The sequence below is a fragment of the Pholis gunnellus genome, assembly GCF_910591455.1.
Source record: "Pholis gunnellus genome assembly, chromosome: 7".
In the NCBI taxonomy this organism is placed as follows: Eukaryota; Metazoa; Chordata; class Actinopteri; order Perciformes; family Pholidae; genus Pholis; species Pholis gunnellus.
The window spans coordinates 22,056,955-22,077,642 of record NC_136533.1 but is presented as its reverse complement, the minus strand read 5'-3'; the positions used below and the strand labels follow the sequence as shown (position 1 = coordinate 22,077,642).

Genomic DNA, 20,688 nt, shown 5'->3' with positions numbered 1-20,688 from the left:
TCAAGATCAAAAATGATTTTATTGTGGTGTATTTCACATCATATTTTATGATTAGAAAAAAACCCTCCGCCGAAGCGCTTTATTCAGCTACCTCTTTTCCCTGTGAAAACAGAAAACAATTATTACATAAAGTGCATATGCGCCTATACACATCATACTTTTTCAGTCATGACTGATTTACGTGATTTACATTGAAATAGTTGGAATTTATTTCAATTACATTTTCATCAAGCTGAATGTTAGTTACCTTGCCAGAGTCACGGCTTTTTGCTCTCAGCTTGTTGACCTGGGACTCTGCAATGTCAGCACGCTCCTCAGCCTCCTCCAGCTCATGCTGGACCTTCCTGCACTTGGACAGATGAGAATTGGCCTGCTCCTCCTGGAAAATAAGAGACACAGTTTAAAGGTATGGAACACTTTTTAAATTTGAATGTATGACGGAAACATTGTTCATGATTGTGTACAATATGAATATGACATAACTGTTTACTTTGCCAAAATCAAATAAATTGTTCATAACTATATAGCTATGGTGCTTGATAACTGATTGTTTTTTTCCCCGATCATTCTCGTCAACATAATTAAATATAATGTTACAGTAAATAATATGTTTGCCTATTACGATGTCAGCTTTGCTTAATATTGCTTTTGAGTATCAGTTTGAGTTATTCTAAATTATATTTATATGAAATTGATTCTCCAACCTCTCCAGCACTTATTTTAGTATCAGACGACTTACATTTGGTAGATGATATTACATGAAAGAATGATAATGATAATGAAAATGAATGTTTTTGCTGTACTTTTACTTTTATGTACTTTATTTTTACTTTAAGAAATTGTCAGTATTGAAAATAAATATGTTATCCTTACCGCTTCCTCAGCCTGCCTCTTGTAGGCCTTCACCTTGAGTTGCAACTTGTCAACCAGATCCTGCAGCCTGGAGCCATTTTTCTTGTCCTCTTCAGTCTGTAATAGACAATGTAGATGTGCAAGTTCAAATGTTTGTAATGGTAAGTACAGTATATTGGATAATTTTGTCCTGTATATTTTAACTGTCAAAGTGACTGTACCTGATAGGTGAGCTCCTTCACTCTCCTCTCATATTTGCGGACACCCTTAACAGCATCTGCTCCACGTCTCTGCTCAGCCTCAACCTCTGTCTCCAGCTCACGCACCTTCAAAACAGAATAAGAAAAGAATTAAGTTTCCATATTGTTTCAATGTCTTGCTTCAGCTTTGTAAACCTTAACATGACTTTCTTACCCTAGACTCAAGTTTCTGGAGCTGCTTCTTGCCACCCTTCATGGCCAGGTTCTCAGCCTCATCCAGGCGGTGCTGCAGGTCCTTGACAGTGACCTCCAGGTTCTTCTTCATCCTCTCCAGGTGAGCACTAGTGTCCTGCTCCTTCTTCAGCTCTTCAGCCATCATAGCAGCCTAGAGGAGACAGCATAACATGTTATTGAGCAATATCTTTAAAAAACACATTGGAGTTAAAGTAAGAACAAATTAAGTTTAAACCTACATCAGTGATGGCCTTCTTGGCCTTCTCCTCTGCATTCCTTGCTTCCTGAACAGTGTCATCAACTTCACCCTGGACCTGGACCAGGTCAGTCTCAAGCTTCTTCTTGCTGTTCATGAGGCTTGTGTTCTAAAAGATAAAATGATTTTCTCACTTAAGTGCCTGAATATAGGTTATTGTAAATCTCATTAGACATTTGATTTATTGAAGAAATTAAAGGAGTTTGTTCACCTGAGAGTGCAGAAGTCCAACACGCTCACTGGCGTCCACCAGCTCCTGCTCTGCAATTTTGCGGCTTCTCTCTGTCTGCTCCAGAGCAGCTCTAAGTTCCTCAATTTCAGCAGTCATGAGACCGTTCCTGCGATCAACCATGGCAGCTTGTTCCTTGTAGTCTTCCTGGGCTCTAACAGCATCGTCAAGGTGCAATTGTGCATCCTAGTGAAAAAATATCATGAAAATATAATGAATGCCGAAATGTCCCTGTACTGACTGTAGACTGCGGAAGAACTCTGTGTCTTACAATACCTTAAGTTGTGCCTGCACATTCCTCAGCTGCTTCTGGGACTCAGCAGCCTGGCGATTGGCGTGGCTCAGCTGGACCTCCATCTCATTCAGGTCTCCCTCCATCTTCTTCTTGATCCTCAGGGCATCGTTCCTGCTCCTGATCTCAGAGTCCAGAGTGCTCTGCATGGAGTCAATCACTCTCTGGCTGTTCCTCTTGATCTGCTCCATCTCCTCATCTTTCTCTGCCAGCTTCCTGTCCACCTCACCCTTGATCTGGTTGAGCTCCAACTGGACACGCAGGATCTTAGACTCTTCGTGTTCCAGAGTTCCCTGACGATATCAAAGAATGAAATATTCATCTCTGCCTTCAATCCATTTATGCTTTTTTCTACATTTGCAATTTTTTTCAGAAGATCTCTCCAGGAAAAATAATATGTACCTCAGCCTCTTCAAGAGCTGTCTGGATCTCAGACTTCTCTGTCTCCACCTGCTTCTTGGACTTCTCCAGCTCATGGATGCTTTTGCCAGTCTCACCAATCTGTTCAGTCAGATCTGAGATCTCCTCTGCAGATAGATACATTTGTTTAATATTGTTAAGCTTTGAAGTGTAAAATCTAAATACTGTAGTCTAACACATACACATGTGTTGAATACAATGTCACTTTTACATTATATAGAACTCACGTTGCAGGTTCTTGTTTTCACGCTTCATGGTTTCCAGGTGATCCAGAGCTTCCTCATAAGAGTTCTTCATCTTGAACAGCTCAGTGCTGAGAGAACGAGCCTCCTTCTGTGCTCCCTCAAGCTCTGCCTGACCCTCCTCATACTTCTGTTTCCACTCTGCCAACACCTGAATACCACAATTACTACAGTTCAGTTGGTTATGTAGCACTACAAAAACGAATATATATAAATCTATGTCATTGTTTGTATAGCTTGGCCACACAAAGTAAACATTGTTACCTTGTCAAAGTTCCTCTGCTTCTTGTCAAGGTTGGCTGCCAGACTGTTGGCCCTCTCCACATCAATCATGAGGTCCTCCACCTCACTCTGGAGCCTCTGTTTGGTTTTCTCAAGAGAAGCACACTTGGAATTCACTGCCTCAATCTGCTCCTCAGCCTCCTGAAGGCGCTGGGCTAGCTTTTTCCTGTTTGAAAAATGTAGAAAGGACTTGGAGCCTTAGTAACAACAATGTGCACCGTTAGTTCTTAGCTGAAACATTTTACATTAACAAATACTGTATCATGAGACAACTGTTTTTTCGGAAAATTTCATTTACAAAGTTGCAGCTCGTATTATATTCGAGGATTAGATGTTCATGTCTTCACAAAGGCGGATCTTCTTTTTTAATGGAGCCTATCGCTGTAACGCTGGTGTTATGCTCATACAGAGAGTGTTGCATTTTGGTGAGCATTTTTCAAAGACAAGGTGTTGGATAAGGTGTGAGGGGATCTTACATTTGGGCCATTATGATAATAACATGTCTCCAGGATCTAGATCAGGGGTTGGCAACCTTTACTATCCAAAGAGCCATTTTGCCCTATTTTCCACCAAATAAAATTTGTCTGGAGCCGCAAAAGCTATTTCATGTCAAATTTCTCGCCACATATCAAGCATTCAGGTAAGCCAGCATCGTTGGCAGTGAAAGCAAATGAATACGTCCACGCAGAATTAAACTCTCTATTTTCCTCCGTGACTTTTCTTCTTTTGGATTTATCCATCGATAGTTTACCGAGGGTGGAGGTCTGCAAATCATGATCAGCCAGCTACAAGAAAAGGCGCTTTACAATGTAAAATGCAAGTGGCGGATCGTGTAGCGCGGCTGTTTTTGAATATATTACTATTTTTCTCGACAGGGTTCGAATCGAGGTTGATGCGATCTTTCCATAAATATATTTTCTTCAATGTATTTCTTCATACTTGGCTGTGATGTAGTGCTCACTTATACAATCGTAATCCCCACAATATATATGAGATGTGGCTTTTAGATCTCCAGCAATATGTTTGTGAATGTGTGACAAATCTGGCAACAGAGGCAGAAAACAGCTGCTGCAGTAACACGAACACAACACACGCATGGAAGGAAAACCAGTAGGTTTGAAAACCAGTAGGACCGGCACCCACTGCATGCCCAGTGTACGTGAATAGTCATGTGATATTTGTTTTCAGGCGTTTAAGTCTGGACGGAGATCATGTCGAAAACAATGCTTAAACACCGTGTGGACGGAGGACTCAGGGAGCCGCAACAGAAGGGCCAAAGAGCCGCATGAGGCTCCGGAACCGCAGGTTGCCGACACCTGATCTAGATGAACATATGAAAGCGGAGCTAAATTTGACCATTTAATTGCATGAAATGTTACTCACTTGGATTCCTCAAGCTCCTCAGTGCGCTGAATAGCATCAGTCTCATACTTAGATCTCCACTGAGCCACCTCACTGTTGGCCTTGGACATTCCACGCTGCAGCTCAGCCTTGGCCTCCTGCTCCTCCTCAAACTGCTCCCTCAGCAGATCACAGTCATGGCGAGCTGATTGCAGTCCATGGGCAAGTGCATTCTTGGCCTGTTTATAAAAATGATTCATGAATTTACAACATTTCTAAATTCCAAAACGAATGATACCAATTACACTTACTTAATGGTTTCTTACCTTAACCTCCTCTTCAATCTGTCTCTTCATTTCCTCAATCTGCTGTGTGAAGGCCTGTTTACCTCTGGTCAGCTGGGAGACAAGGGCTTCTTTCTCTTCAATTTGACGGCTGAACTCACCTTGTGTGAAAGATGTCATAGTACATTAGTTAATCTTACATTTCTCAATAACATGCACAACAGATCATTCAATGATAACAGGTAGATACCATTTTCTGTCAGGAGACGTGCTTTCTGTGCACTTGTGTCATTGATCTGACGAACATGTTCATCATTCTTGGTTTTCAGTTCGCTATATTGGTCCTCAAGTGTACGGCACATCTTTTCAAGATTTCCCTAATGAGTGAAAGAGAGATGAGATCATTGATCAGATTTCATTCATAATATTAAATGGATTATTATCGACATTAATTTGGGTAATAAAATAGCATGTAATGCATTGTGTACCTTTGCTTTAGCAACATTCTCCATGTTGCTGGAGAGGTCATCGATCTCCATCTTGTATTCACTCTTTTCCTTCTCAAGCTTCTGCTTAACACGCTGGAGGTTGTCAATCTGCTCTCCCAGCTCAGCAACGCTGTCAGCCTGCTTCTTGCGAAGAGCAGCAGCAGTGGATTCATGCTGCAGAGTGGACTCCTCGAGGTCTCGACGGAGCTTCTGGAACTCAGCCTCACGCTTCTTGTTCATCTCAATCTGAGCAGAGGTGGCACCACCAGCCTCCTCCAGCCTCTCACTGATCTCCTCAAGTTCCCTGGAGAGGTCAGCTCTCTGCTTCTCCACCTTGGCACGAGCAGCACGCTCAGCCTCAATCTCTTCCTCCAGTTCCTCAATGCGGGCCTGTTGAATGTAGGTGTAATGTCTTTCAGTAAACTTTCACTTTTGATACAAACATTAGGAAATGGGTGCAGTAATGTTTTCTGGAACAAAATATGTCACCTGAAGCTCCTTGATCTTCTTCTGAAGCTGAGCACCCATTGACTGCTCATCTTCAATCTTGCTAAGGAGTTGACTGGTTTCAAACTCCTTCCTGTGAAAATTATAGATAAAATACATATAGTTCATGCAGTTGACATTTATTTTCTAAAGATTGGTTGTTGTGCAATTTCTAAAAACTTTTACTTTTTAATTTTCTCATCAGACTGCTGCTTGTCATTCTCAAGATCCATAACGGATTCCTGGGACAGTTTCAGATCACCCTCGAGCTTCCTCTTGGCTCTCTCAAGGTCCATACGCAGCTTCTTCTCTTGCTCCAGAGAACCCTCAAGCTGAACAAATAATATTTGTTCACATTTTTAATCATCATTTTTAAGAACAGTCTTGCTTCTTCAATCAGAGTGTATTTGTAAACTTACATCATCCACTTGCTGCTCAAGCTTGGTCTTGGCCTTGGTCAGAGTGTTGACTTTGTCTTCCTCAGCCTGCAGGTCATCAAGAGTCTGCTGATGAGCTTCCTGAAGGGCTTTCTTTTCCTTGGTCAACTTAGCAAGGCTCTCATCCTGAGAGGCCATCTCCTCGGTCAGGTTCTTGACCTAAGTGTGCATGAAAGATCTCGTCAATAAGCGCTAATCATTATCATCTTACTTGATATGATGGTCAGATTATTATTTACAAACCTTGTTCTCAGTGGCATGTTTCTCCTTCTCCACTTTGGCCAAGGTAAGCTCCAGGTCATCAATATCCTTCTTGAGCTCAGAGCATTCATCCTCCAGCTTTCTCTTTTTGGCAGTGAGCTCAGCATTGATTTCCTCTTCATCCTCCAGTCTCTCACTTATTTCTTTGAATTTGGCCTCCATCTGAATCTTGCTCTTGATAAGACCCTCACATCTCTCCTCAGCATCTGAGAGATTCTCTCCTTCCTAATCAATTTAATGCAAATAGACGTCAGCACACCAACAATGTACAACATGAAAAAGCACAACTGTCTGTTGATGTGTACTCACAGATGCTATTTGCAGCTGCAGATCATTTTTCTCCTGCACAATGGAAACCATCTTCTCCTCCAGCTCCTTCTTCTTGGCCAAGGCAGTAGCCAAGTCAGTTTTCATTTTTTCATAGTTATCCTTCATGTTTGCCAGCTCCTTCTCAGTTTCAGCAGACTTCAGCATAGGCTTGATCTTGTAGTACACCTTCATCCATGGCCAGTGTTTGACATTCATGAATGAGCGGATATTGTACTGGATGGAATAGATGGCTTCCCTGCAGACAAGAAGTAGCTGTTATGGACAATGTTGTTTGTGATTTTTCATACCATTATTCAGAATGAGTTATTTTCAACATGCCTCCTCTCAGTCATCTTCACAAACTCCTTTCTCATGACGTAACCACGGGCCAAAGCTTGAGTCATTGTGACCAGTGATGCCAGTTTTTCATCTCTCATCTCCTCAAGGGTACCCAGCAGACCGGCTTTGAAGAAGACCTAAACAAACAAAAATAAATTACAGGTAGGATGAACTGAGGAAGTGAATTCTTCACATCATCTAAAACTCAGCATGGCCTCTCTGCAACGACCACTTCTGTAATGGTTGATTGAATAAATACAACAACAATTGCTTCCTTTATAGACCTAACCTCTGTCGGAATTTTCTTTCACTCACATGTTCATATGCTGTCATTTTTATCTATGCAGCTGTCCCAGAATCGCGGCTAAAAATGTGTTAGCTGCTGTCATCTGCTAACAGCTAACAACGATCGAATTGTCCTCCTGCTGACATGAGAAGACACGCTCTGCCTGAGTCCACGCTCAATTGAGTTTTTCATTTATGAAGATGACTGCGGTTTACTGCAGTGATCACATTATTGTTCCCAGGACAACAGGACGCCTTTAGTCTCTAGCCCTTTTCGTATATGATCGTTGCTGTAATGTTTGATTGAAGAGTCCAAACTGAAGCAATTTTTGATCACTTGTGGCCACTACCAGCAGGTTAACAGTAGTGAGGAGAAACCACTGGAACCATGAAATGTCCTTGAGCATACAGTCATAAATTAGCATGAAAAAACCATTAGGGTGATGGGTCCAGCAGAATGCGAGATTAGCCATAGACAGAAAGTAAAAAAGATGCAAACAACAATCATACTACATACTGGACTAAACAACTTAACCTCATTGGTAATTATTCTTCGGTTAAATGAGGAAAGGAAAGTGCTTACCTTGGTGTGTCCAAATTTGTACTCGTCTTGTGGGACATCAATTGACCCAAGCAGCTTCTCTGAAGCCTTCTTGTTGTCAATGAACTGGCCGTCGGGGATGACACTGGCATTCAGCACCTTGTACCTTTCATGAGAGAGTTAATGGTCATTTTGTGACCTTTTTATTTCAATAGTCCACATTAACATTCTATGAAAATATCCATTGATACCTCTGCTTGAAGTCAGCATAGATAATTCTGCTGGGGAAACCTTTCCTGCAGATTCTGATACCCTCCAGCACACCGTTACACCTGAGCTGGTGGATGACCAGGAAGTTCTCCATCAATCCTGTAAAAAAGACATTTTTTAGTCTTTAGAATTATGTGAACCATACCAAAAAAATCAAACCACTCCTCGAAGACTCTTGAGATTATATGCTCTATGTACCTGGAGTCTTTGACTCATTGGGAATCAGGCAGCGCACAAAGTGAGGATGGGTGCTCCTCAAGTTAGTCATCAGCTTGCCCAAGTTCTCCTGCAGATCCAAAGTGGTGTCTTATCATTGCATGTTACAGTTGTGATTTTGAGTGTAAGCTAAGATACATAAGATACGTTTGCAATGTCAAACCTTACCCTAAACTGTGAAGACACAGTCTGCATAGAACCACCCTTCTTCTTGCCTCCCTTCTTGCTGCCACCAACCTCTGTTGATAATTTTAAGTAGATATGTTTTTTTAGAACGGCATAAAATTGTTAAAAATGTTACAGTTCAAAATATACAGTATCTGTAACATTAAAATGTGTTTTAGTTTACTGTAGCTACTATCATACCCTCAACAACAGTTGGATACAGAACAGGCAGCAGTTTCACATTGGATTTCTGGTAAAGCTGAATGACAGAATCATTCAGTGGATCCTTGTTCTTGTCCAGCCAGCCAGCGATATTGTAGTCCACGATACCAGCATAGTGCACCAGGGAGAAGTGGGCCTCAGCCTTGCCTTTGGCGGGCTTTGGCTTCTCAAATGCTTTGTTTTTGCCAAGATGCTGGTCATACAGCTTGTTCTTGAAGGATGTGTCTGATGCCTTTGGGAACATGCACTCCTCTTCAAGGATGGAGAAGATGCCCATGGGCTTGAAAAAAGTGGGAAGAAGTTTGTAATTAAGTTATACATTAAGTCAAATTAAGGAAAATGATATCACAAAATGATTTGATTACCTTTTCAATCAGCTCGATGCAGGCAGCCAAGTCCATGCCAAAGTCAATGAACTCCCAGATAATACCCTCCTTCTTGTACTCCTCTTGCTCCAGGACAAACATGGTGTGGTTGAAGAACTGTTGCAGTTTCTCATTGGTGAAGTTGATGCACAGCTGCTCCAATGTGTTGAACTGCAAGGAAACATAACCTCTTTCTGTTAATAAGAATGATTATGTCATTAAAAGTATTGGCTGCTGAATTTTTGGAATTTAAGCTTACGTCAAAGATTTCAAACCCAGCGATATCCAGGACACCAATGTAGTACTGCCTTGCTTGTTTAGTGTCCAACATCTGGTTGATACGGATGACCATCCACAAGAACATCTTCTCATAGATAGACTTGGCCAGGGCAGGCACTGAGTTACCCACCTGAATGAAATAACGATGTGATTTGAAAAATTAACCGTTTTGTAAAATAATAGATTATTGGTGTTTTTATAATCATTCTAATGAGATAAATGACACAAAAAAATCCTAAATGAAAAAAATGCATTTAAGATTCAATTCAATTCATTTTTTTATAGCCTACAATTACAAATTTGCCTCGGAAGGCTTTATAATTTGTACACATATGACATCCTCTGTAGGGACCCTCACATTGATACAGGACCCCCCTCCCTAGATTCAGCATTCAATAGATAAAACTTCAAGTGGTAACATTGAACACTTACATGGCTTTTATTGTATCAAGTGAACCCTGTAATACATTATTTTGGTAGAACTAATATAACTAATCTTTTTTCAAATAGTAGGATATTGAATATTGATAATTCATGTTTACCTGAGGTACAGTCTGTCCCTTGGTGACATACTCATTTCCGACCTTCACTCTGGGATAGCACAGAGCTTTCAGCATGTCAGCGGAGTTCAGACCCAGCAAGTAAGCAACCTTGTCAGCCTCTGAAAATAATTCAGTGATTTCCATCATGATATGAACAGAAACCAGTGTGAATAACAACTGTATATTATCTTAATACAGTTTTTCCCAAGCTACTCACCCTCTGTGCCATCAGGCTCAGCCTGCTCCTCACGCTGCTTCTGCTTGAACTTCATGTTACCATGGTGGAGCACAGCACAAGTCATCTTGTAGATGCTCAGCTTCTCTTCATTTGTGAAGCCCAGGATATCAATAGCATTCTGAATTCAAAAGATGTGTCCAGACAAAACATAATCACTTTAGAAAATGCACTTAAAAGAGCATTTTTACATGTATTACACAAAATATATTTCAGTAGTTTGAAGTGAAAATCTCTCACATCAGTGGCTTCCAGCTCAAGTTTGTCATCAATGCTGGCTACAGCGATCTGACCCATACTGCACATGGGGAAGTCGTAGGGGTTGGTTGTGATGAGTCCCAAATCTGGTGATCAAAAAAGGTTGAAAATGTCAATACTTTAGTTTCATATGAAAACAGTAGGTGAAATGTTGCAACATCTCAATCTGTTTACCAAGCAGCTCAGGTTTGTGGCCGGTCATCATCTGGAAGAAGATGTGGTAGCCTCTTTCAGCAGGAAGCTGGTATGTCACTCTAGACTTCTCCAGCAGATCTACAAATATTGTTTATAAGTCACAGCTAGGCCAATTTTCAATTTGAGTCAATTGTATGTACAAGGAGTATTATTACTTACATGTCTCAATATCAGCACTAGCCAGTTTGCCAGTTGTGCCGAAATGGATTCTGATGAATTTACCCTGTTTGGAACAAAGAGATGTTTAATATCCCTCTACATGGACAATCAGTAACAAGGCCTCTCACATGTGTAGAAATTGTTTCATACTTACAAAACGAGAGGAGTTGTCATTCCTCACAGTTTTGGCGTTACCGTAGGCCTCCAGCAGGGGATTGGCTGCAATAATCTGATCCTCCAGTGACCCCTATAATCCAGTATTAGAAGCAATATCAGAAAATGACTTTGGAAAATGTTCCATTGGTAAAGAACCCTGAATTGTAATCATCAGGAACATACCTTTGATGTGTCCCTCTTCTTTTCTCCACCAACTGAGATTGTTGCAAAGTACTGGATGACACGCTTGGTGTTCACAGTCTTTCCAGCACCAGATTCTCCACTAGGCATAGACACAGACTTATAAGAATTTGATCAAGATATTTGACTACCTTCAACAGAGTCAACAATTGTAAATAAACCAAACTTACGTGATCAAGACAGACTGGTTCTCCCTATCTGTTAAAGAAGAAACAAAAGAATGAACTATGTTTCCCTGCAACAGAAACCTCATATAATGATATATTCTACATTGTTATGGTAATGACTTACCAGTTGACATGAACTGATAAGCGTTGTCAGAGACAGAGAAGATGTGGGGTGGAGCCTCCATACGCTTCTTGCCTCTATAAGCAGCTACACATTCAGAATCGTACACTGGGAGCCACTTGTAGGGGTTCACAGTGGCACAGAACAGTCCAGAGTAGGTCTGAAAGTTATCATAAGAGATTTAACAGTTAACAATATGTTTCAGTCATTTTCAATAGTTCTCGTTCTCCTTAGATAGATTGTCTTACGTAGATCATCCATGCTGCATAACGCTCTTTGAGGTTATACAGCACAGAGGCTTCATTGAGATGGGTCATCATGGCCATGTCCTCAATCTTGTCGTACTTGGGAGGATTCATTGGATAGACGTCAGCTTCTTTAACTGTCTTCTCCTGAAATATGACATTTGTCACAATGAGAACTGATCATACTGAAATCCCAGTTGGCTCTGACTTTGTGATACCTACCTCCGAAGTGTCCAGGACTTTGACGGTGACTTTGTCACCATCTTTCTTGAGGATTGTTCCCTTCAAGTACAGCTCCTTGACATCGGCCACGTAGCAGGCACTCTTGGCATCAAATGGTGAGCTTTGAGCCTCAATTCTCTCCCTCTCTGTCTTACGTAGGTAAATGGCAGCTTTGCCATACGTGGCCATCTCCGCGTCGGTACTCATGGTGGCGGCTTATGTCTGTTAGATAATTACAAAGGAACTGCAATCTTAGACTAATATTTTAATTCCATGTAATTTACAACACTTGAACTTTAAATACATAAACAAATCCACATTGAAACCATGTATGTGTATAGTTACAGGTGGGCTTCAACTTCACAACTTTGCTTCCAACTTAAGTGTTATTCAGACTTCGTTGTTACAGAGAATACATTTAAACATGTTGAGTTTTGTCAAAATGTTTGGATGAAAAACCGAATCTGAATCATAAACATTTTGCCTATGTATTAAACGCTTAAAGATAAATTAATCATTTAATAGTCATCCTTACCTTACCCCCTCTCTCTCAATATTATTCACCAATCCTGTTCAAAACAGTTTTTGTTGTTAGAGTAGGTATAAAAACAAAATTCATGAAACAATTGATTTTATTCCTACAACTTATTTCTTAAATGAAGAACACATTCAAATTGTCTCAATCTGAAGATAGCTTAACATTACCACAGGCAGGAACTCAGGTCTTCAGTGGCACAAATGGTCGTGTCCTTGAGTTGCCTTTATACTGAATCAGATTTTGATGACACAGTGAAAGTTAAATATGGTATACACACCGAATGTGGTAAGGCAGACAGCCCATAATAAACCATATGTTGAATATCATCTGATGTTTCAGGTTTCAATTTATATGGCCAGGTCTTGATTTTTGCTTAATCATTACTTCAACAGAAGTTTATTTTAGGCTCTTGAACACCCTCTTCACTTTAAAGAAGGTAAACAAATTAAAAAATACATCAGTGCTTTGCTTTTCTAAACAGTTTTTTTGAAGTATAATTTTTGAAAACTTTATTTCAAACTTTAACTTTTAACTTTTAATATATTTTAAATTTAAAGAATCTTATTGCGATCAACAATTTAAACAAAATAATATAAGTAAGTCGTGGATGACTTAAGTGATATATACATACATATATATATTTACTTTTTTCTTGATTTATTTTTATTTCATTTAAATTTTTTCAGTTTCATTTCAGTATGAGGCACCATAACACGAAACAAGCACAGAAAGAATCCAACATGTAAAGACACTATTAATGCAGAAAAAGTGATAAATCAACTAAAAACAAAGATTCTTGAAGCACTATCAGTTTGTCCACTTATTAGGATACTCATTTTTCTTATCTGACAGAAGAACACTGAGTGTGGAGGTTGATTATTCTCTAAAAGGTTGGAATGCACTCTCTGTTAAACATTCATAAGACACTCATTAAACTCCTCTCTTCCACTTTACATTTTGTGGCTAGATGCGTTTTGATCAGGGCCGCAAGTGAGGGTGTTTCTGGGATGCCAGAGGTTATTGAACTGTCTCATTCAAAAGTATTGGCCTCCAAAGATGGTTTCTCAGAGAAAATGTAAATTGAATGAAGCCAACTATTCATTCATGCTCTTGCAAAAATGTTCATGTTGGGATTATAGTGACTTGGAGGACACAATTAGATCAAAACAACACAGACAATGCAAGTCAAGATCAAAAACTATTTTATTGTGGTGTATTTTACATCATATTTTATGATTAGAAAAAAACCCTCCGCCGAAGCGCTTTATTCAGCTACCTCTTTTCCCTGTGAAAACAGAAAACAATTATTACATTAAGTGCATATGCGCCTATACACATCATACTCTGTAATGGTTTTGTCTTTGGTTAATTTTCTGAAGTTCAAGGCTATATCGTAACTTTTTTCATTCATGACTGTTACGTGATTTACATTAAAATAGTTGGAATTTCATTCGATTTCATTTTCATCAAGCTGAATGTTAGTTACCTTGCCAGAGTCACGACCTTTTGCTCTCAGCTTGTTGACCTGGGACTCTGCAATGTCAGCACGCTCCTCAGCCTCCTCCAGCTCATGCTGGACCTTCCTGCACTTGGACAGATGAACGTTGGCTTGCTCTTCCTAAAAAACCACAGAGAATGACATAAAGGTCAAACAAATCTGTCATAATATCAAGTTTGCATTGTTTAAAAAATAAATGTTTTGTCCTTACCGCTTCCTCAGACTGCCTCTTGTAGGCCTTCACCTTCAGTTGCAACTTGTCAACCAGATCCTGCAGCCTGGAGACATTTTTCTTGTCCTCTTCAGTCTGTATCAGACAATGTAGATGTGCAAGTTCAAATGTTTTTAATGGTAAGTATATTGGATAACTTTGTCCTGTACATTTTAACTGTCAAAGTGACTGTACCTGATAGGTGAGCTCCTTCACTCTCCTCTCATATTTGCGGACACCCTTAACAGCATCTGCTCCACGTCTCTGCTCAGCCTCAACCTCTGTCTCCAGCTCACGCACCTTCAAAAAACAATAATAAAATAAGTACGTTTCCATATTGTTTCAATGTCTTGCTTCGTCTTCGTTGCAACGTCTTTGCAAACCTTAAAATGACTTTCTTACCCTAGACTCAAGTTTCTGGAGCTGCTTCTTGCCACCCTTCATGGCCAGGTTCTCAGCCTCATCCAGGCGGTGCTGCAGGTCCTTGACAGCGACCTCCAGGTTCTTCTTCATCCTCTCCAGGTGAGCACTAGTGTCCTGCTCCTTCTTCAGCTCTTCAGCCATCATAGCAGCCTAGAGGAGACAGCATAACATGTTATTGAGCAATATCTTTAAAAAACACATTGGAGTTAAAGTAAGAACAAATTAAGTTTAAACCTACATCAGTGATGGCCTTCTTGGCCTTCTCCTCTGCATTCCTTGCTTCCTGAACAGTGTCATCCACTTCACCCTGGACCTGGACCAGGTCAGACTCAAGCTTCTTCTTGGTGTTCATGAGGCTTGTGTTCTAAAAGATAAAATGATTTTCTCAGTTAAATCATCACATGCCTGATTTTTACATTATATTAAATCTCATCATTGAATTATTGAAGAAATGAAAGGAGTTTGTTCACCTGAGAGTGAAGAAGTCCAACACGCTCACTGGCGTCCACCAGCTCCTGCTCTGCCATTTTGCGGCTTCTCTCTGTCTGCTCCAGAGCAGCTCTAAGTTCCTCAATTTCTGCAGTCATGAGACCATTCCTGCGATCCACCATGGCAGCTTGTTCCTTGAAGTCTTCCTGGGCTCTAACAGCATCGTCAAGGTGCAGTTGTGCATCCTAGTGAAAAAAATATCATGAAAATATTCCCATGAATGCCGAAATGTCCCTGTTCTGAGCGTAGACTGTGAAGAACTCTGTGTCTTACAATACCTTAAGCTGTGCCTGCACATTCCTCAGCTGCTTCTGGGACTCAGCAGCCTGGCGATTGGCGTGGCTCAGCTGGACCTCCATCTCATTCAGGTCTCCCTCCATCTTCTTCTTGATCCTCAGGGCATCGTTCCTGCTCCTGACCTCAGAGTCCAGAGTGCTCTGCATGGAGTCAATCACTCTCTGGCTGTTCCTCTTGATCTGCTCCATCTCCTCATCTTTCTCTGCCAGCTTCCTGTCCACCTCACCCTTGATCTGGTTGAGCTCCAACTGGACACGCAGGATCTTAGACTCTTCGTGTTCCAGAGTTCCCTGACGATATCAAAGAATGAAATATTCATCTCTGCCTTCAATCCATTTATGCTTTTTTGTACTATTTGCAATTTTTTTCTGAAGATCTCGCCAGAAACAAATATGTACCTCAGCCTCTTCAAGAGCTGTCTGGATCTCAGACTTCTCTGTCTCCACCTGCTTCTTGGACTTCTCCAGCTCATGGATGCTCTTGCCAGTCTCACCAATCTGTTCAGTGAGATCTGAGATCTCCTCTGCAGATAGATACATTTGTTTAATATTGTTAAGCCTTGAAGTGTAAAATATAAATACTGTATTCTAACACATACACATGTGTTGAATACAATGTCACTTTTACATTATATAGAACTCACGTTGCAGGTTCTTGTTTTCACGCTTCATGGTTTCCAGGTGATCCAGAGCTTCCTCATAAGAGTTCTTCATCTTGAACAGCTCAGTGCTGAGAGAACGAGCCTCCTTCTGTGCTCCCTCAAGCTCTGCCTGACCCTCCTCATACTTCTGTTTCCACTCTGCCAACACCTGAATAGCACAATTACTACAGTTCAGTTGGTTATGTAGCACTATAGAGACAAATATATATATATATATCTATGTAATTGTTTGTATGGCTTGGCCACACAAAGTAAACATTGCTACCTTGTCAAAGTTCCTCTGCTTCTTGTCAAGGTTGGCTGCCAGACCGTTGGCCCTCTCCACATCAATCATGAGGTCCTCCACCTCACTCTGGAGCCTCTGTTTGGTTTTCTCAAGAGAAGCACACTTGGAATTCACTGCCTCAATCTGCTCCTCAGCCTCCTGAAGGCGCTGGGCCAGCTTTTTCCTGTTTGAAAAATAATTTGTCGCTCAGTGAAAAACAAATCGTAACAAAAAGCTTTTTCAAGATATTTTTGAATGTATGAAATACAAACAAATACATCATCTGAGCCATGAATTGGCTATCTAATTGTTTGAATGTTACTCACTTGGATTCCTCAAGCTCCTCAGTGCGCTGAATAGCATCAGTCTCATACTTAGATCTCCACTGAGCCACCTCACTGTTGGCCTTGGACATTCCACGCTGCAGCTCAGCCTTGGCCTCCTGCTCCTCCTCAAACTGCTCCCTCAGCAGATCACAGTCATGGCGAGCTGATTGCAGTCCATGGGCAAGTGCATTCTTGGCCTGTTTATACAAATTATTCATGAATTTACAACATTTCTAAATTCCAAAACGAACAATACCAATGTACACTTACTTAATGGTTTCTTACCTTAATCTCTTCTTCAGTCTGTCTCTTCAGCTCCTCAATCTGCTGTGTGAAGGCCTGTTTACCTCTGGTCAGCTGGGAGACAAGGGATTCTTTCTCTTCAATTTGACGGCTGAACTCACCTTGTGTGAAAGATGTCATAATACATTAGTTCATGTAACATTTCTCAATAACATGCACAACAGATCATTCAATGATAACAGGTAGATACCATTTTCTGTCAGGAGACGTGCTTTCTGTGCACTTGTGTCATTGATCTGACGAACATTTTCATCATTCTTGGTTTTCAGTTCGCTAAGTTGGTCCTCAAGTGTACGGCACATCTTTTCAAGATTTCCCTAATGAGTGAAAGAGAGATGAGCTCATTGATCAGATTTAATTCATAATATTAAATGGATTATTATCGACATTAATTTGGGTAGTAAAATAGCATGTAATGCATTGTGTACCTTTGCTTTAGCCACGGCCTCCATGTTGCTGGAGAGGTCATCGATCTCCATCTTGTATTCACTCTTTTCCTTCTCAAGCTTCTGCTTAACACGCTGGAGGTTGTCAATCTGCTCTCCCAGCTCAGCAACGCTGTCAGCCTGCTTCTTGCGAAGAGCAGCAGCAGTGGATTCATGCTGCAGAGTGGACTCCTCAAGGTCTCGACGGAGCTTCTGGAACTCAGCCTCACGCTTCTTGTTCATCTCAATCTGAGCAGAGGTGGCACCACCAGCCTCCTCCAGCCTCTCACTGATCTCCTCAAGTTCCCTGGAGAGGTCAGCTCTCTGCTTCTCCACCTTGGCACGAGCAGCACGCTCAGCCTCAATCTCTTCCTCCAGTTCCTCAATGCGGGCCTGTTGAATGTAGGTGTAATTTCTTTCAGTAAACTTTCACTTTTGATACAAACATTAGGAAATGGGTGCAGTAATGTTTTCTGGAACAAAATGTGTCACCTGAAGCTCCTTGATCTTCTTCTGAAGCTGAGCACCCATTGACTGCTCATCTTCAATCTTGCTAAGGAGCTGACTGACTTCAAAGTCCTTCCTGTGAGAATTATAGATAAAATACATATAGTTCATGCAGTTGACATTCTTTTTCAAAGAATGGTTATTGTACAAATTCAAAAAGGTACATTACTTTTTAATTTTCTCATCAGACTGCTGCTTGTCATTCTCAAGATCCATAACGGATTCCTGGGACAGTTTCAGATCACCCTCGAGCTTCCTCTTGGCTCTCTCAAGGTCCATACGCAGCTTCTTCTCTTGCTCCAGAGAACCCTCAAGCTGAACAAATAATATTTGTTCACATTTTTAATTTTTAATCATCATTTTTAAGAACAGTGTTGCTTCTTCAATCAGAGTGTATTTGTAAACTTACATCATCCACTTGCTGCTCAAGCTTGGTCTTGAACTTGGTCAGAGTGTTGACTTTGTCTTCTTCAGCCTGCAGGTCATCAAGAGTCTGTTGATGAGCTTCCTGAAGGGCTTTCTTTTCCTTGGTCAACTTAGCAAGGCTCTCATCCTGAGAGGCCATCTCCTCGGTCAGGTTCTTGACCTAAGTGTGCAAGAAAGATCTCGTCAATAAGCGCTAATCATTATCATTTTACTTGATTTGATGGTCAGATTATTATTTACAAACCTTGTTCTCAGTGGCATGTTTCTCCTTCTCCACTTTGGCCAAGGTAAGCTCCAGATCATCAATATCCTTCTTGAGCTCAGAGCATTCATCCTCCAGCTTTCTCTTTTTGGCAGTGAGCTCAGCATTGATTTCCTCTTCATCCTCCAGTCTCTCAGTTGTCTCTTTGAGTTTGGCCTCCATCTGAATCTTGTTCTTGATAAGACCCTCACATCTCTCCTCAGCATCTGAGAGATTCTCTCCTTCCTAATCCATTTAATGCAAATAGACGTCAGCAAACCAACAATGAACAACATGAAAAAGCACAACTGTCTGTTGACATGAACTCACAGATGCTATTTGCAGCTGCAGATCATTTTTCTCCTGCAGAAGGGAAACCATCTTCTCCTCCAGCTCCTTCTTCTTGGACAGGGCAGTAGCCAAGTCAGTTTTCATCTTATCATAGTTCTCCTTCATGCTTGCCAGCTCCTTCTCAGTTTCAGCAGTCTTCAGCAGAGGCTTGATCTTGTAGTACACCTTCATCCATGGCCAGTGTTTCACATTCATGAATGAGCGGATATTGTACTGGATGGTATAGGTGGCTTCCCTGCAGACAAGAAGTAGCTGTTATGGACAATGTCGTTCGTGATTTTTAATACCATCATTCAGAATGAGTTATTTTCAACATGCCTCGTCTCAAGCATCTTCACAAACTCCTTTCTCATGAGGTATCCACGTAACCTAGCTTGAGTCATTGTGACCAGTGATGCCAGTTTTTCATCTCTCATCTCCTCAAGGGTACCCAGCAGACCGGCCTTGAAGAACACCTAAACAAACAAAAATAAATGGAGAATAAAGAGGAAGTGAATACTAAACATCATCTAAAACTCAGCAATGTCTGTCTGCAACGACCACTTCTGTAATGGTTGATTGAATAAATACAACAATTACTTTTTTTCTAGACCTAACCTGTGTCGGATGCATTTTTCACTCACACGTTCATATGCTGTAATTTTTTATCTATGCAGCTGTCCCAGAATTGCAGCTAAAAAATGTGTTAGCGACTCTCAGCTGCTAACAGCTAACAGCTAACAGCTAACAACTAACGAAATGTCCACCTGTTGACATGAGAAGACACGCTCTGCCTGAGTCCACGCTCAATTGAGTTTTTCATTTGCGAAGATGACTGTGGTTTACTGCAACAACAGGACGCCTTTAGTCTCTAAACCTGTTCGTATATGATCATTGCTGTAATGTTTGATTGAAGAGTCCAAACTGAAGCAATTTTTGATCACTTGTGGCCACTACCGGCAGGTTAACAGAAGTGAGGAGTAACCACTGGAATCATGAAAGGTCCTTGAGCATACAGTCATAAATTAGCATTAAAAAATCAATAGGGTGATGTTCCAGCAGAATGCGAGATTAGCCGTAGACTGACAGACAAAAAGATGCAAACAACAACCATACTACATACTGGACTAAACAAATTAACCTCCTCTGTAATTATTCTTTGGTTAAATAAGGAAAGGAAAGTCCTTACCTTGGTGTGTCCAAATTTGTACTCATCATGTGGGACATCAATTGACCCAAGCAGCTTCTCTGAAGCCTTCTTGTTGTCAATGAACTGGCCCTCAGGGATGACACTGGCATTCAGCACCTTGTACCTTTCATGAGAGAGTTAATGGTCATTTTGTGACCTTTTTATTTCAATAGTCCACATTAACATTCTATGAAAATATCCATTGATACCTCTGCTTGAAGTCAGCATAGATAATTCTGCTGGGGAAACCTTTCCTGCAGATTCTGATACCCTCCAGCACACCGTTACACCTGAGCTGGTGGATGACCAGGAAGTTCTCCATCAAACCTGGAAAAAATATATTTTTGAATTATTTCTTTGAATAAATAGTTAGACTCTAGAATTATGTCAACCACACCAACAAAAGCAAACCACTACTCAGAGACTCTATTGAGATTATATGCTCTATGTACCTGGAACCTTTGTCTCATTGGGAATCAGGCAGCGCACAAAGTGAGGATGGGTGCTCCTCAAGTTAGTCATCAGCTTGCCCAAGTTCTCCTGTAGATCCAAAGTGGTGACTTATCATGGCATGTTACAGTTGTGATTTTGAGTATAAACTAAGATGTATAAGATACTTTTGCAATGTTAAACCTTACCCTAAACTGTGAAGACACAGTCTGCATAGAACCACCCTTCTTCTTGCCTCCCCTGCCACCAACCTCTGTTGATAATTTTAAGCAGACATGTTTTTTTAGAACGGCATAAAATGTACTTGAACACA

General features: G+C 40.9%; 2 protein-coding genes across 3 annotated transcripts in view; both read right to left on the bottom strand.

The window, feature by feature from the left end:
- LOC306698835 (myosin heavy chain, fast skeletal muscle-like) lies at positions 1-12,539 on the bottom strand. Its single transcript, XM_079163321.1, has 41 exons — positions 12,502-12,539; positions 12,332-12,365; positions 11,797-12,018; positions 11,578-11,721; positions 11,333-11,489; positions 11,212-11,239; positions 11,024-11,123; positions 10,839-10,931; positions 10,685-10,748; positions 10,505-10,603; positions 10,313-10,416; positions 10,055-10,193; positions 9,838-9,956; positions 9,276-9,425; positions 9,017-9,187; positions 8,631-8,931; positions 8,433-8,503; positions 8,247-8,334; positions 8,030-8,147; positions 7,821-7,944; positions 6,953-7,089; positions 6,614-6,869; positions 6,287-6,529; positions 6,026-6,202; positions 5,793-5,938; positions 5,610-5,700; positions 5,121-5,510; positions 4,883-5,009; positions 4,675-4,793; positions 4,391-4,587; positions 2,990-3,173; positions 2,711-2,876; positions 2,466-2,590; positions 2,048-2,356; positions 1,754-1,957; positions 1,526-1,651; positions 1,267-1,437; positions 1,074-1,178; positions 874-969; positions 248-379; positions 1-100 (listed from the first exon to the last, which is right to left on the bottom strand). Exons 3-41 carry the CDS (start codon positions 12,001-12,003, stop codon positions 80-82), a joined length of 5,799 nt encoding a protein of 1,932 aa, XP_079019447.1. The 5' UTR covers positions 12,004-12,018; positions 12,332-12,365; positions 12,502-12,539; the 3' UTR covers positions 1-79.
- A 980-nt stretch (positions 12,540-13,519) lies between these two features.
- LOC306698834 (myosin heavy chain, fast skeletal muscle-like) overlaps positions 13,520-20,688 on the bottom strand; it is a gene marked incomplete at both ends in the record, with an annotated part of 31,597 nt that continues 24,428 nt past the window's right edge. The window contains 25 exons of one of the 2 annotated variants that reach the window (XM_079163320.1): positions 13,583-13,619; positions 13,821-13,952; positions 14,044-14,139; positions 14,239-14,343; positions 14,446-14,616; positions 14,705-14,830; positions 14,937-15,140; positions 15,234-15,542; positions 15,651-15,775; positions 15,896-16,061; positions 16,179-16,362; positions 16,505-16,701; positions 16,790-16,908; positions 16,998-17,124; positions 17,236-17,625; positions 17,725-17,815; positions 17,909-18,054; positions 18,149-18,325; positions 18,410-18,652; positions 18,737-18,992; positions 19,076-19,212; positions 19,926-20,049; positions 20,135-20,252; positions 20,378-20,465; positions 20,564-20,628. In XM_079163320.1, the coding sequence (XP_079019446.1) occupies positions 13,599-13,619; positions 13,821-13,952; positions 14,044-14,139; positions 14,239-14,343; positions 14,446-14,616; positions 14,705-14,830; positions 14,937-15,140; positions 15,234-15,542; positions 15,651-15,775; positions 15,896-16,061; positions 16,179-16,362; positions 16,505-16,701; positions 16,790-16,908; positions 16,998-17,124; positions 17,236-17,625; positions 17,725-17,815; positions 17,909-18,054; positions 18,149-18,325; positions 18,410-18,652; positions 18,737-18,992; positions 19,076-19,212; positions 19,926-20,049; positions 20,135-20,252; positions 20,378-20,465; positions 20,564-20,628 (3,917 nt within the window). Of the gene's footprint in view, positions 13,620-13,820; positions 13,953-14,043; positions 14,140-14,238; positions 14,344-14,445; positions 14,617-14,704; positions 14,831-14,936; positions 15,141-15,233; positions 15,543-15,650; positions 15,776-15,895; positions 16,062-16,178; positions 16,363-16,504; positions 16,702-16,789; positions 16,909-16,997; positions 17,125-17,235; positions 17,626-17,724; positions 17,816-17,908; positions 18,055-18,148; positions 18,326-18,409; positions 18,653-18,736; positions 18,993-19,075; positions 19,213-19,925; positions 20,050-20,134; positions 20,253-20,377; positions 20,466-20,563; positions 20,629-20,688 lie in introns of both variants that reach the window. The other variant, XM_079163317.1, reaches the window with a different exon arrangement.

Bases quoted from the DNA above. Each gene is read 5' to 3' on its own strand.
- LOC306698835 (XM_079163321.1), bottom strand. From the start codon at position 12,003: ATGAGTACCGACGCGGAGATGGCCACGTATGGCAAAGCTGCCATTTAC. The intron at 9,957-10,054 runs GTGAGTAGCTTG...AATTATTTTCAG, and splicing joins TGAGCCTGATGGCACAGAGG to AGGCTGACAAGGTTGCTTAC. The intron at 6,203-6,286 runs GTTTGTAAATAA...ATGCACACTTAG, and splicing joins AACATGCCACTGAGAACAAG to GTCAAGAACCTGACCGAGGA.